Source organism: Ascaphus truei, chromosome 5 (assembly GCF_040206685.1).
Source record: "Ascaphus truei isolate aAscTru1 chromosome 5, aAscTru1.hap1, whole genome shotgun sequence".
Lineage (NCBI taxonomy): Eukaryota > Metazoa > Chordata > Amphibia > Anura > Ascaphidae > Ascaphus > Ascaphus truei.
Genome location: NC_134487.1, coordinates 136,432,072 through 136,447,219, shown reverse-complemented (window position 1 = coordinate 136,447,219; position 15,148 = coordinate 136,432,072). Strand labels below are relative to the sequence as shown.

Sequence of the window (15,148 nt, the reverse complement as noted above, 5' to 3'; positions counted from 1 at the left end):
CTGGTCTCCCATGACAGCAACTTAATAAACCAAAGCTTCGCGGAGAGGAACAACATCCCTTTAGTTCGCAAAAAGTATCCTGTGGGTCTAGAAGCCATTCATGGTCGACCCCTTCAGTCAGCCTTCATATCCCTACAAATGTCTCTCTTCTCTCTACGTATAGGAACAGATCCACCTAGATGTCATCCATACCCCATCGGTCAAAGTAATCCATGGTCTTCCATGGCTCCAACATCACAATCCCCATATCGATTGGACCGATTAGGAACACATCCAATGGAGCTCCTCCTGCTCTGAGAACTGCACGGTTCCTGTCAAATAAATCTGCGCTTTGGATCTTTACCCAAAGTATATGGGGGATTCCGCAACGTGTTCAATAAAGCACGGTCAGAAGTCCTGCCACCACATCATCCCTTCGGTTGCCCCATCGATCAACTACCCCCAGGGGAACTTCATATCCTCTTTTTGTCCCAGAGACCAAGGGCATGAGAGAATATATCCAGGACAATCTTCAGAAAGGCTTTATCTGAAAATCTTCTCCCCCGGCTGGAGCAGGTTTCTTTTTTGTAAAAAAGAAGGATGGATCTCTGCGTCCCTGCATCGATTATAGAGGTCTGAACAAAATCACCATGAAGAAACACTATCCATTGCCATTGATATCCAAACTCTTCGATCGTCTTCAAGGGGCTACCATCTTCACTAAATTGGACTTGCGTGGTGCCTACAATTTAGTGAGAATTCGCCAAGGGGACGAATGGAAGACAGCCTTCAACAGACTTGACAGCCATTATGAATAGCTCTCATGCCCTTCGGACTCTGTAAGGCCCCTGTGGTCTTTCAAGACTTTGTGAATTAAATTTTCAGGGATCTGCTCAATAAGTTTCTTATTGTTTACCTGGACGGCATAATGATTTTCTCCAAATCTGTCCAAGAACACGTTGGAGATGTCAAACAGGTACTACAACGCCTCCGCAAGAACCATCTCTTTGACAAACTAGAAACATGTCATTTTCACCAAACCTCCACGGCATTCCTGAGGTACATTATCTCTGACACCTGTCTCAACATGGATCCAGCTAAAGTGAAGGTGTACTGGATTGGCCTCGTCCTACTACGCTTAAGGCGGTACAACATTTTCTGGGTATCTCTAATTACTATTGCAGGTTCATCCAGAATTCCTCCTCTGCATTAGCCCCTATCACGGCCTTGACAAAGAAAGGTGCGGATCCCGCTTCCTGGTCTCCAGCTGCCATTCAAGCTTTCGGTTAACTAAAAAAATGCCTTTTTTTCTGCACCCATCCTGGTACATCCGGACCCCAAGCTACCTTTCACCCTAGAAGTGGATGCATCCAACGTCGGGGCCAGAGCTATTCTATCACAAAGAAGGACACCTCTGCCTAGGGGTCACATTCGACTCCTCTCTCACATTCGCCCCTCACATTCAAAACATTTCTAAAACTTGTAGCTTTTTCCTCCGCAATATAACTAAGATACGCCCTTTCCTCTGTTGTTCGACTGCTAAAACTCTGACTCAGGCCCTCATTCTCTCCCGTCTTGATTACTGTAACCTCCTGCTGTCCGGCCTTCCTGCCTCTCACCTGTCTCCCCTACAATCTATCCTAAATGCTGCTGCCAGAATCACTCTACTCTTTCCTAGATCTGTCTCAGCATCTCCCCTCATGAAATCCCTCTCCTGGCTTCCGATCAAATCCCGCATCTCACATTCCATTCTTCTCCTCACTTTTAAAGCTTTACATTCTTCTGCCCCTCCTTACATCTCATCCCTAATTTCTCGGTATGCACCATCCAGACTCTTGCGTTCTTCTCAAGGATGTCTTCTTTCTACCCCCTTTGTATCTAAAGCCCTCTCCCGCCTTAAACCTTTTTCACTGACTGCCCCACACCTCTGGAATGCCCTTCCCCTCAGTACCCGACTAGCACCCTCTCTAGCCACCTTTAAGACCCACCTTAAGACACACTTGCTTAAAGAAGCATATGAATAGCACTGTGGATATTCTAAACACGATACATAATGCTTGGCCCCCTGCAGACGCACTTACCAGAACTCCCTCCTACTGTCTCTGTACGTTCTCCCTACCTACCAATTAGACTGTAAGCTCTTCGGGGCAGGGACTCCTCTTCCGAAATGTTACTTTTATGTCTAAAGCACTTATTCCCATGATCTGTTATTTATATTATCTGTTATTTATTTGATTACCACATGTATTACTACTGTGAAGCACTATGTACACTAATGGCGTTATATAAATAAAGACATACAATACAATACAATACTCCACCCATGTGCTTTTTTTCGAAGAAATTTTCTTCTGCAGAGCAGAATTATGATGTGGGCAACCGGGAACTTCTTGCCATTAATCTAGCTTTGACTCAAAACAAAGACCCCAAGAGTAGGGTCAAAAAAGCACCCCCGAAATATGCACTCAATGCCCTGTACGCAGGATAGCTAAATATTCTTATAGGAGAATATTATTAAATGATAAACAGTAATCAGAGGTGATGGGCTAAAAACACAAAATAATAACATTTTATTACATCTTAATTATTCAACATTCAAAAATTATTAAAATCATATCATATAGAAACCTCATAGTGGAGTCCCAGGAACTGTGTTTATCATTTAGTAATATTCTCCTATAATAATATTTAGCTACCCTGCGTACAGGGCATTGAGTTCATATTTCAGGGGTGCTTTTTGACCCTACTCTTGGGGTCTTTGTTTTGAGTCTATTATCATTTACCCTTTTGCACCTGCATACTTTAGGTGAGCAGTCTGATTCATCATTTTTTGCATTAATCTAGCTTACAAGAATGGAGACATCTTTTAGAGGGTACTGAGAACCCCATCACCATTTTGACCGACCACAAAAACTTGCTCTACATCAAAGGAGCCGGACGCCTAGCCTGTCAAGCTTGATGGTCGCTTTCCTTTGCACGTTGCAACTTTATTATTTGTTTTGTACTGGGTTCTAAAAATGTCAAAGCCGATGCCCTTTCACGACAGTTCGTGGTTGACGATGAGTCCGAGGATCGCCTGGGGACCATTCTTCCTTCTAAACTCATACTTTCAGCTACCACGTTTGATGCTTTGGACGACATTCTTATTGACCAATCTAATATTCCAGATGGCCTTGTAGACTCGGAGGGCTGCCTCTTCATTTCCCCGCCCTATCGGAGAAAGGTTCTAGAATGGGGTAATTCTACGAAAGCTTCTGGACATCCAGGAACCACCTCTAGTAGAGCGGACCTTCTGGTGGCCCAGCATTCGGAAGGACTTCAAGGATTTTGTTGCAGCGTGATCGACATGTGCCAATAACAAGACTCCCTGGAGCAAACCACCAGGACTTTTACGACCTGTCCCCTTAGCGGACCATCCATGGACCCACTTGTCCATGGACTTCATAGTGGAATTGCCAGTTTCAAAGGGGATGAACACCATCTTAGTGGTCATTGATCGTTTCTCCAAGCAAGCACACTTTGTTCCTCTGAAACGACTTCCCAATTCTTCCAAGTTAGCAGATGTTTTTTTCAAGGAAGTTTTTTTGGCTGCATGGGGATCCACAAGTCATTGTTTCTGACCAAGGTTCACAATTTGTTTCCAAATTCTGGCGTTTTTTTTCTTAACAGCTGGATATATTCTTGCACTTTTCCTCAGGCTATCACCCCCTGACAAATGGTCAGACAGAACAAACCAATCAGTCTTTGGAACAGTGCATACGCTGTTTCATCTCCCACACCCAGGATGATTGGTCCGACCTTCATCCCTGGGTAAAATTTGCACACAATAACCTGCGCAGCGATTCCACCTTGGTGCCGCCTTTCTTCATAAACTACGTTTTTCACCCTTCTCTCCTGCCCATTGCCACACCCAGTTCTGGGATACCGGTAGCGGATGACAAGATTCAGTTCCTACACGATTTGTGGAGAAAAATTCAGGAGAATCTTAAAAAGGCAACTTCTAGACAAAAGAATCAGGCAGATCGTCACCATCACGGGATCCAAGAATTCAACCCGTGAGACAGGGTATGGTTGTCATCCAAGAACATCCGACTCAAAGTGCCCAAGCTGAAGTTGGCGCCCAGGTTTCTTGGTCCCTATGTCATAACAGAAAAGATCAACTCAGTGGCATAACGCCTGCGTCTACCTTGATCCATGAAAATTCCTTCGTTTTTTCACGATTCACTACTTAAACCCGTTATTAAGGATCCCCACTCATTCAATTATTCCTCTCCTCCAGCTTCTCTCCTCGTACAGGGCCAACCGGAATATGAAGTGCAATCCATCTTGGACTCCAGGTTCTCCAGAGGAACTATTCAGTACCTGGTGCACTGGAAGGGCTTCGGAACTGAAGAACGGTCTTGGATACCCCATCACCGTCTCCATGCTCCCTGCCTCGTACGGCGCTTCCACATGAGTTATCCCCTCAAGCCTGTCTGGAGTTGCCCGGAGGTCACTCCTGAAGGGGGGGGTACTGTAAGGATCTGGGAGTCAAGCCGCCCTCTGTGCACTCCCGTCTTACCCTCCAAAGTCCTGTCTTGTTCCATTGTTCCTAGCTCTCAGTTCCTGATACCGGCTTTCCATCGGACTCCACTCTTCTAAACTCCTGACCCTGGCTATGTACGATCATCCGCACCTCTCCAAACCCAAGCCTTTTTTTTTTACCTTACCTTTTATCCGTTGCTGTTTGGGATCATGGATTGGTTCAAGAGTATGCGGAGACCACGTGAATCAGAGGGTGAAGACATCTAAACGTAAGTTAAAAAAATGAATGTATGTTATTTTTGTTTTACAGGTTATTTCACTGTATTTCTGGGGGTATTGGCATTTTATTTATTTTATTACAAATTCATTGCAACTATATTTATGTATTCACCTTTATGAATTTATATATACACATATAGTAAGAAGCAATGGTTCTTTTGCAAAATGCTTGCTTTTAAGTTTTTTATATGTATGTTGGCTCATTTTTTTAATATTTGTATGCTATTTATTTTGCATGTTCATGTTGTATTATGGCATTTTTGGTGATGTTTTTAATTGTTTATTTCTGTGTTCTTTTGGATGTTTGCATTTTAATAGTGGTTTATGTCACGGGGGACCAGGTTTATCAATACCTTTTTAAACCGGGATCATTGATTGAGCAAAGCAAGGAGGTTCTGCTCCGGACAACCCCTGATCACGTACACTAGTAATAAAATGTCAATTTAAAAAGATTTTTTTCTGGCGAAATTTGCGCAGAGAGAGGCGGCTTTCTCTCTGCAGCAAATAGAGCTCGCCGGTTGAGCCCTTAGGGAGAGCCTATCATCTCGCCACTGGCAACTCACTATTTTTGCTAATTTTGCTATCACTGGTATTCGGGGCTTTCTGCATACCGTAATAGCAATGCTGTAAAAAATGGACATTTAAAAACCCTGGCAATTTTTTCTATCAAACTTTTGTGCATGAGGCCCTAAGTCATGTGTCCGGAGCAGAACCGCGAGGGAGCCCTTTCCAATGACTGGAAGGTACTCACAAAATCCTGGAACTGATTCGGCATGCAATGCCAGCCGCCACCGCTACATTCTCAAAAAGCGGGACTTAGAAAATGTTCTCACTCAAAATCTTTGAAGCCGGCTCGCATCTATTCAGCACAGAGCATCTTTGAATTTGCTGCTGATGGTTTGGCGCTTGGAATCTGTGCTCCTGATTGGCTGCAAGGCTCCTTATGGGTTTTAGGGTCCCATTCACAAACCTCTACAGCCTATCAAGATGGGAATTCTCCTGCCAGCCATCACCGATTTGCCGGTATTGTAATGCCGGGAGGGCACATTTTTTAATTCTGAAAAGGGGCATGCACCAACCTGGCACCTCTGCCTCTTTGTATACTGAGCCCACCCACTGTCCAGGCTCCACAGAGTCTGGGCTCTGGCAAATGTTGGCCGGATAGCCTTGTGTTTGCCCAGGATGTGGGTACATAAGCAGAACTGCAGTACCCCATCTGTTCTAAAACCTTGGTATTCCTGAGGTTTTCAAATCCTGACTCCGAATAGACCCATAGGCACCAAGCTTGGAAGCCATCTGGTCCCTCGGAATCCATGACTTGGAAATCCCACAGCTCATTTACAGGTTATCAGCATATATACCTATTAAACATAATCCTTTAATAAAATATATTGTGTCCTGTCTTTTATGTGATAAAAATGTATACTGTAAGTCCATGTTCTGGTGGCAGGGATGGAGTGAGGATATATATTGTCTACACTCACTAGCCTCATTCTTGGCACACTCTACAAACAACTTTTAAACCTTTTACACAAAAAAACACTCTCAGCTTTATCATATAGCTGGAGCATCCCCTAAACCCCTATACTAGGTTCAGGGTACCTGGGCATTTATCTGGGCACCTGTCCTTATACTAGGGACCCCTCTTTATACTAGGGACCCCCTGTATGGTTGCAGGTATACATTAACCCCTTTATGCCCGTTTACCTTGTCTGGATGATGATGAAGCAGGAATCCTGGCGGTGAGCCATAAGAACGTTTTCAGAGTCAGTGACTGCCTGGAGCAATGTGCTTGGCTGTATCCGAGAATCTCACTCGATTCACCAGCCGGCCGGGCCCCCCGCAGCCACCGGGCCTGGGACACTTGTCAGTCAGATTGGCACAGGCATGGTACCAAATGGTAATAATGCAGTGGAGGAGTTGGTATTTTCTAATAGGTACACTAATACTGTTTTCTTTTGAAAGAGCCACAGGATCTTACCTCACTTTTTCCATCACAGTCAGTTGGTATGGGGTGGGGGGCTGGGGGGGGGTGGGGGGCTTGAAAGTCAGTGCATTTAAGATTAAGCTTGTCCTGTAAAGAACACAAAGTAAAAGTAAAGGTTAAAAAAAGAGGTTAAAATGCATATTAGATGTTTGAAGCAGCTAATTACCTTTAAAGTTATCAGAACAAGGGGACTCCAGAACACATACAGTACAAATAGAGAATGCAGTCACAAAAACTATTAATCTGTAATGGGTTTTGCAAAAAACAATTTATACACTGAAATACAGTAGTAGATTCTTGAACAGATGTAGCCATATTTGTTGCACCTTGTAGTGGGATATTTAAGTAATAATCCCTGAAGAACAGGGCATTACTGGCTAATAATGCCCTGGCTGGAAGAGTTGAAGGCCAGATGCGAAGCCAAGGGACTTTAACCCAGCCAGGGCATTATTGGCCAGTAATATCCTGTTCTGAGGGTGTTATTACTATTATAGGCAAATTGTATGTTTTTTTCATAAATAATAGACAGTTTTGTATAGTTATATTGATTTTTATTTATTAAGATAATATTGTAAATTTTGTTTTGAACTTGTACTGCACTTCTTGCTTATTAAAATACATTTGTTCATTTCCATTAAAAACACAATTTGAAAGCATATCTTTTAAAGAATGGTCATTCGTTAATGTTAAGTTACATAGTAGATGAGGTTGAAAAAAGATATGCATCCATCAAGTTCAACCTACGCTAAATTTAGACAACAGATACTTTATCCTATATCTATACTTACAGTATATTGATCCAGAGGAAGGCAAACAAAAAACCCCAGTGTCATATCATCCAATGATATCTCATAACTGGAAAAATACATTTCTTCCTGACTCAAGAATTGGCAATCAGATTACTTCCTGGATCAAGATTTTTCCCATGTTTACTTATTTGGTATATCCCTGTATAAATTTCCTTTCTAAAAAGATGTACAACCTTTTTAAAAAAAAAAAAAAAAAAAAACCATTGTATCTGCCATCACAGTCTCCATGGGTATTGAATTCCACAAGTTATTTTTGGAAAATGGATTGATTTTCTATAGGGAGGAGAGTTATTGAGATGGTTCTTTGTTTGTGATTTGTGTGTTTACACTTTTAGAGTAGTAGAAGTTTGTATTGTTGTCGAGTCAGTTGCCTTTTCTAAAATGTTACTCCAATTCTCCCGTTGTTTATTTGTTGGTGTCCAATAACTTTTTAAGGATCCTTCATTTCTATGAACAGTGACAGCCATTGTCTCCCTTGCTTCTAGTCCTGCTGTACTCAGTGTTTGGACGGTAGTTGCTCTAATTGAGTGTGTAATATAGAGATGAGAAAGTTCTGTGTTTTTACTTAATTATTTCAATAAATTTGATAATGCGTTTTAACCAATTTTTCTATTTGTGTACCATATTTGCGTTGTCAATAGGTTCTGAAAACTAATTGTTTTTGGCTTTAATAAAAAAACATTGGGCATTTTGTGGTAATTTAGATAAATATTTCTCTAATGATTTTATTGGGCTGTAGGGACTTTCAGTGTTTTCATACATTGCTCCACGGTCATTTCCTCTATTACAGGGGTGCACAAACTGGGGGGCACAAGATTTTTTTGTGGGGCCGTGGCGCTTACAGAGGCCCCGTGATCTTCCGCAAAGTCTGCAAGGCCTCTGTAAATTCCCTTACCTTGTCTCCGTTGGCTTCTGGTGACGCATCGACATGGCATTACGACATCAAATGACGTTGCAGGGTCACATGACCTTGTGATGTCAGAAACTCCGGCGACAATGTAAGGGGAAGGTGGGTGCGAGCAGGGAGGAGAGCAGGCAGGGGGACGCAGAGGAAAAAGTTTGCACTCTCCTGCTCTATACTAGTTTCAAAAGACTCACTCTGATTTTCTTGTTTTCTCATTAAACAAATGTTTTTTTCTTCTGCATCCTTCTGTATTACAAATGCTGTTGCGGGTAATTCCCTTTGTCCTTCTCTGCTTCTACGGCCAAAAAAAAAAAAAACTGGACAACAAACCAAACTTTATTGAATACTCCCTTCGGGGTAATGATGTCTATATTTTTTGATTTCCTTAGTTTTTTAGATCCTCTTCAGTAATAGAAGGATGTGATTATCTTTATCATTTGCCGTCTTCATTTTTTTTAAAAACTGAAACAAATATATTGTTGTCTGAAATAAACTCTGAATCATAAATTATATTTATTTTTCTTGAATATGGTGGGCTATTTATATGACAGTTAAAAAATTGGCTTGCGGAAAACAATAAAGATGTTGATTTTGAACAACTTGAACCTATACAACTTAAATACACACTAACGCATTTATATGCTAGTGTAAGGAAACTGGAAATCAATATACAGTAGTATAGAAATCTATGTAAAGCTGAACCCCGTTAAAACGCAGTGCTCGGGGTCCACATAATGAGACTGCATTATAACCGGGATCCCGAAAAAAACAAATTCCCGCTGCAATCAGGGGTTCCGCGTCCGCCAGAGCTGGGATAACTCTCCCATCTGTCCCTGAACCTGGAATCGCAGCAGGACCCTGACGAAGGACTTACCTGGCAGCAGCAGATGTCAGCTCTCCCTGCTTCAGAGTCAGTTTCTGGCTGCGTGAGAATGTGTGAGTCAGTAAGTGTGTGTGTGTCAGTGTGCTGCTGTGGTGCGCTCTCCCCCTCTCTCCTGACATGAGCTTTCCAAGTAAAACGAGCGGGAGCAGGACCCCCCCCCCTCTCTCCTCCCCCGGCGGAGCTGCTGCGCGCTCTCCTGACATGATCTCGAGGAGATTTTGTAAGGTAGGGGGGAAGAGTACATGGGGGAAGGCGGAAAAGAAAGCTAATTTAGCACTGAAAGCTACAGGAATCTTAGACAAGTGAAGGAGCAGAGCAGCAAACATTACTGAGAGGGCAGACCAGCGACAGAGTGCTGTAACAGAGTTAGCAAGTGTGTGCGTGTAAGTTGACATAGCATTGTTAATTTAAACAGGCGTTTTTGGGTGTAAGAACATCTTGTGTTGTACAGTATGTGTTTCTGATCCCAGTAATGGCAGGTGGTGAAAAGCTCAAAAGCACCGCATTTATTCTCCTTGTGAAGTTTTGGGGGAGGTAGGAGGGAGGTGGTGGGTCCCTCTGCTGTCAAAAGGCTGCATGCATCTCACGGCCGCTGAGGAGGAGTAGATCTTGTTGGAGTGGTGGCACAAAGTGTGTGTCGGCAGCAGCAGCAAGAGGGAAAAAAAGGTACAGTATTCCTTATTATTAAATGACCCATCAGGCTGACGGGGACAAATGCTGTAGGTATTTAATTGTTTCCCATCTACAGTTTTATGCCATTTCTATCATACTGAACGGTAATTTTTTTCTCAGTAGCTGCTTATTTTAAATATACAAAACCCTAGTGAGTAATTCCATTAGCTGATGGATGTACTATAGGGGTGTGTGTGTGTGTGTGTGTGTGTGTGTGTGTGTGTGTGTGTGTGTGTGTGTGTGTGTGTGTGTGTGTGTGTGTGTGTGTGTGTTGGAAGTCGGACATTCCTCTCTGCAAATCCTGGAAGTTTGCCAATATATATATATATATTTTCAATGGGAGCCACACACACCACGTTATAAGCGGATCGTGCTGTAACGCGGTTGAGCTGTATCTAGTAATAGAGATCTACTAAATCTATGTAAATTTCTGTACTACTGAATATTGATTTCCAGTTTCTTTTCTTACACTAGCATATCATTGCTTTAGTGTGTAATTAAATTGTATAGGTTAAAGTTGTTCAAAAACAACATCTTTATTGTTTTCTGCAAGCCAAATTTTTAAAAGATTTATGGCACATTTTGTTTCAATTGAACTGTTTCTCCCCCTAATTTTTGTCAATTTCTATTCTATTTGATCTAGATTTAATTAATCTAGAAGAATATTTCTTCTTTTTTTGCATTGATATATATTTTTGCGCTAATGTTTTCTTATTTTTAAATTAGGAACTGTATTATATTTATTATTTGTTTCTCAATTTTGTAACCAATCCTTTATTGTTTGGTAACGTGAACGGAACATTGGGAGTTAGACATTTCGTAACGTAAACTTGTACAATAACATGTAGGTTGTCTCGCTGATCTGTCGTACAGGTATTACTCTAATACTGAGAGGTCTGTAATCTGTCTGGGGTCTCACATATAAAATCGGAACTACGCTGATGCACCTGTGTATGGAAAATAAGTAAAGTAGCAGATGGGAGGGTGGGGTGAGTAGGCAAAGAGAGAGGTGAGGGGGGAGGTGGGGAAGAGAGAGGTGAGGGGGGAGGTGGGGAAGAGAGAGGTGAGGGGGGAGGTGGGGAAGAGAGAGGTGAGGGGGGAGGTGGGGAAGAGAGAGGTGAGGGGGGATGTGGAGAAGAGAAATGTGAGAGGGGAGGTGGGGAAGAGAAAGGTGAGGGGGGAGGTGGGGAAGAGAAAGGTGAGGGGGGAGGTGGGGAAGAGAAAGGTGAGGGGGGAGGTGGGGAAGAGAAAGGTGAGGGGGAGGTGGGGAAGAGAAAGGTGAGGGGGAGGTGGGGAAGAGAAAGGTGAGGGGGGAGGTGGGGAAGAGAAAGGTGAGGGGGGAGGTGGGGAAGAGAAAGGTGAGGGGGGAGGTGGGGAAGAGAAAGGTGAGGGGGGAGGTGGGGAAGAGAAATGTGAGAGGGGAGGTGGGGAAGAGAAAGGTGAGGGGGGAGGTGGGGAAGAGAAAGGTGAGGGGGGAGGTGGGGAAGAGAAAGGTGAGGGGGAGGTGGGGAAGAGAAAGGTGAGGGGGGAGGTGGGGAAGAGAAAGGTGAGGGGGGAGGTGGGGAAGAGAAAGGTGAGGGGGGAGGTGGGGAAGAGAAAGGTGAGGGGGAGGTGGGGAAGAGAAAGGTGAGGGGGAGGTGGGGAAGAGAAAGGTGAGGGGGGAGGTGGGGAAGAGAAAGTTGAGGGGGGAGGTGGGGAAGAGAAAGGTGAGGGGGGAGGTGGGGAAGAGAAATGTGAGAGGGGAGGTGGGGAAGAGAAAGGTGAGGGGGAGGTGGGGAAGAGAAAGGTGAGGGGGGAGGTGGGGAAGAGAAAGGTGAGGGGGGAGGTGGGGAAGAGAAAGGTGAGGGGGGAGGTGGGGAAGAGAAAGGTGAGGGGGGAGGTGGGGAAGAGAAAGGTGAGGGGGCGGTGGGGAAGAGAAAGGTGAGGGGGGGGTGGGGAAGAGAAAGGTGAGGGGGGAGGTGGGGAAGAGAAAGGTGAGGGGGCGGTGGGGAAGAGAAAGGTGAGGGGGAGGTGGGGAAGAGAAAGGTGAGGGGGGAGGTGGGGAAGAGAAAGGTGAGGGGTCGGTGGGGAAGAGAAAGCTGAGGGGGGGAAAGAGAGATGAGGGGGGGGAAAGAGAGGTGAGGGGGAAAGAGAGGTGAGGAAAGAGAGGTGAGGTGGGGAAAGAGGTGAGGGGGGAAGAGAGTTGAGGGGGGGAAGAGAGTTGGGGGGCAAGAGAGATAAGGGAGGGGAAGAGTTGAGGGGGGGAAGAGAGTTGGGGGGGCAAGAGAGATAAGGGAGGGGAAGAAGAGAGGTCTGAGGGGGGGGAGAGAGATGTGTGAGGGGGGAAGAGAGGTTAGGATGGGAAGAGAGGTGAGGGGGGGAAAGAGAGCTGTGGGGGGAAGAAGAGAGAGAGGTGTGAGGGGGGAAAGAGAGAGAGGTGTGAGGGGGGAAGAGAGAGGTGTGAGGGGGGAAGAGAGATGAGGGGGGAAGAGAGATGAGGGGGGGGGAAGAGAGGTATGGGGGGGAAGAAGAGAGAGAGGTGTGAGGGGGGAAGAGAGAGGTGAGAGGAAGAGAGAAGTGAGAGGGGGGGAAGAGAGAGGTGAGAGGGGGAAGAGAGGTGAGGGGGGAAGAAGAGAGAGAGGTGTGAGGGGGAAAGAGAGAGAAGTGTGAGGGGGGAAAGAGAGAGGTGTGAGGGGGGAAGAGAGAGGTGAGAGGGGGGAAGAGCGAGGTGAGAGGGAGGAAGAGAGGTGTGAGAGAGGTGAGAGAAGAGAGAGGTGTGAGAGGGGGGGGGAGAGAGAGGTGAGAGGGGGGAAGAGAGAGGTGAAAGGGTGGAAAGAGAGGGTGGGAAGAGAGGTGAGGGGGGATAGGTGAGGGGGGAGAGGTGAGGGGGGAGAGGTGAGGGTGGGGAAGAGAGGTGAGGGGGGGAAAGAGAGGTGAGGGGGGAAGAGAGAGGTGAGGGGGGAGAAATGTGAGGGTGGGGGAGAGAGAGAGAAGGGAGGGAAAGCGGGGGGGGGGTGAGGAGTGGAGGGGAGAAGAGGGGAGATGGAGATGTGGGTGGAGAGGAGATAGAGAAGAGAAGTTGGGGGACATTGATTTTAACTACAAACGAAATAAAAAGCAAATAAAAATGACCTTAGCACAATCTATACAAGCTGTGGAAGGAATATTACTTTGTTTCAAGTAACAAAGTTACTAGTTGGGACCCGCCAGCTTCTGGCAGCACTAGCAGATGTGAGAGAGACTGCACACAGTGTGCTGCCGAGCTGTGTGCAGTGAGGATCGGGGAGGAGTAGAGTGGAGAGGCGCGGAGGCATTGGAACGCCGCGAGCTTGGACTAGGACCAGTATTTAGCAGTTTTCAAATTCTCTGCGCGCGCCGCCTGCATGTCCGAGAGCGGAATTCTGGGCAGTTTAACAGAGTTAGCCCATCACGTGGGATTTGACAGCTGCGTCACTACTGCCACTGAATGCTATGGAAAGTATGAGTTTCCGTCGGATACGTTGTGAATCACTAGGTGCAGTGGCCACATCAGTTGTAATTTTTGCTTTAAACTAGCAGAGGATGTATCTCAAATACAGAGATACCGCTGTTGTTGCACAGATACCTAGCAGCATGACTGAAATGAACAAATACTGTATGTGAACCAGCAGCACAGACACTGAGCCAAGGAGCGTTACACACGTTCCCCTCCATTATTAAACACATTACTTTAAGGAACCAGAAAGATCTCTTGTGTATTTCATAATACAGATTCTTAATTAACATATTTTTTCATAGTTCTTGCAGCTGCTGAAAGCAATTTCTTTCATGTAAAATGAAGTCACTGAGATATACAGTAAGGAATAATGATGCACTGAGTCTCTTTGTCCCTGCAGCACACAGTATATAAAGCACTGTCCCTGCAGCACACAGTATATAAAGCACTGACTCCATGTCTCCGAGCACATTGTTACAATGCACAGGTACATAGAAAGAAGTCTACAACCCTGTGCTCCCTGCTAATTCCTATTCGCAGATCACAGAGACCCGCAATTAAACTCTGCTATATAATCTGATACAGTCTATCCCAGTATAATTACACAGATGGCTAAAATGATGGGAAGATGGTTGTAGTTTAGTTACCAACACCCACAAATAAATACACACTACAGTGCATGCAGTGCACACACAGAGTGCATACATTGATAGCAGTATTTGTATTATTCATTATGCAAAAGACTATGAGTCCAATGCTACCTTCAGGGTGCATATGAATTACTGTGGATAAAACATTTAGGTGTTCTAGTTTATTGTTATCATGTTACTGTAGCTTTGGAGATGTCAGGAGTTGCTTTAGATTTATCACTAAAACTCTTTCTAACCATAACAAATTCATTTAGACCTGAAACTCTGATATCTGCAATCCTTGTAATCCCAGCAAGTAATGCAATAAAGTGACTTCTAGCCATTACAGAAAAATTACATAAAAAATCTCCACAACATATCCCCATATCTCTGCAAGACACTCAGAAAGCATTTCAATGATGGGGTATCCGTGGCATGGGAATATGAATACGTTGTGCACAAGGTGTTGAGGAAAACAGGTAATATTAGGTATTCATTACACCCTGGGAATCTATTCTGATTTGTATCAGTCACCACTGGATAAAGATACAGATACTGAAGCTATCTGTAGTTCTGCTACAAATTCAGGGGGGACTCGGTCTAGACAGAGATGGCAGCAGAAATGAAAAGGAGCACGAACATGATATCCAAAACAATAATGATATGAGAATCCATGGCAAGGTATATTACATACAGTAGTAGTTGTTGTTGTTGTGTATGTTACTATGCATGACCATGGGCGTCCACAGAAATTTTTTCAGGGGGGGGGGGCATAATTTATAACCGCAGCGCAATGGCAGTCCCGGCTGCGGCACAGATTGGTCCCGACTTGGGAGTGAGACGGCTTTCATTGGTAGGTAGTGTTACCAATGAGAGCCGCATCACTCCCGAGTGCTACCAATGACAGTGCGCTGTGCTTCCTCCTGCGTAGCAGCATAGGCTAGCCTACCACTAGCTGCCTGCCGCGGCGCCAGGGGCACCCACCCACCTCCGTCCCGGTCCACCCACCCACCTCCGTCCCGGTCCAC

The 15,148-nt window shown here is 44.9% G+C and overlaps 1 protein-coding gene across 13 annotated transcripts in view; it reads right to left on the bottom strand.

Moving 5' to 3' along the window:
- Positions 1-13,334, bottom strand: part of LOC142495426 (5-hydroxytryptamine receptor 4-like) — a 217,741-nt gene extending 204,407 nt beyond the window's left edge. For 11 of the 13 annotated variants that reach the window (XR_012801735.1, XM_075600918.1, XM_075600922.1 and 8 more), the window contains exons 1-2: positions 13,187-13,334; positions 6,490-6,856 (exon numbers count right to left, since the gene is read on the bottom strand). Coding sequence is in view for 10 of the 13 variants with exons in the window: in XM_075600918.1 (XP_075457033.1) it covers positions 6,490-6,533 (44 nt within the window). In the remaining 3 variants the exon portion in view is untranslated. Of the gene's footprint in view, positions 1-6,489; positions 6,857-13,148 lie in introns of all 13 variants that reach the window. The other 2 variants (XM_075600919.1, XM_075600925.1) reach the window with 2 other exon arrangements.
- Between the last annotated feature and the right edge of the window lie 1,814 nt (positions 13,335-15,148).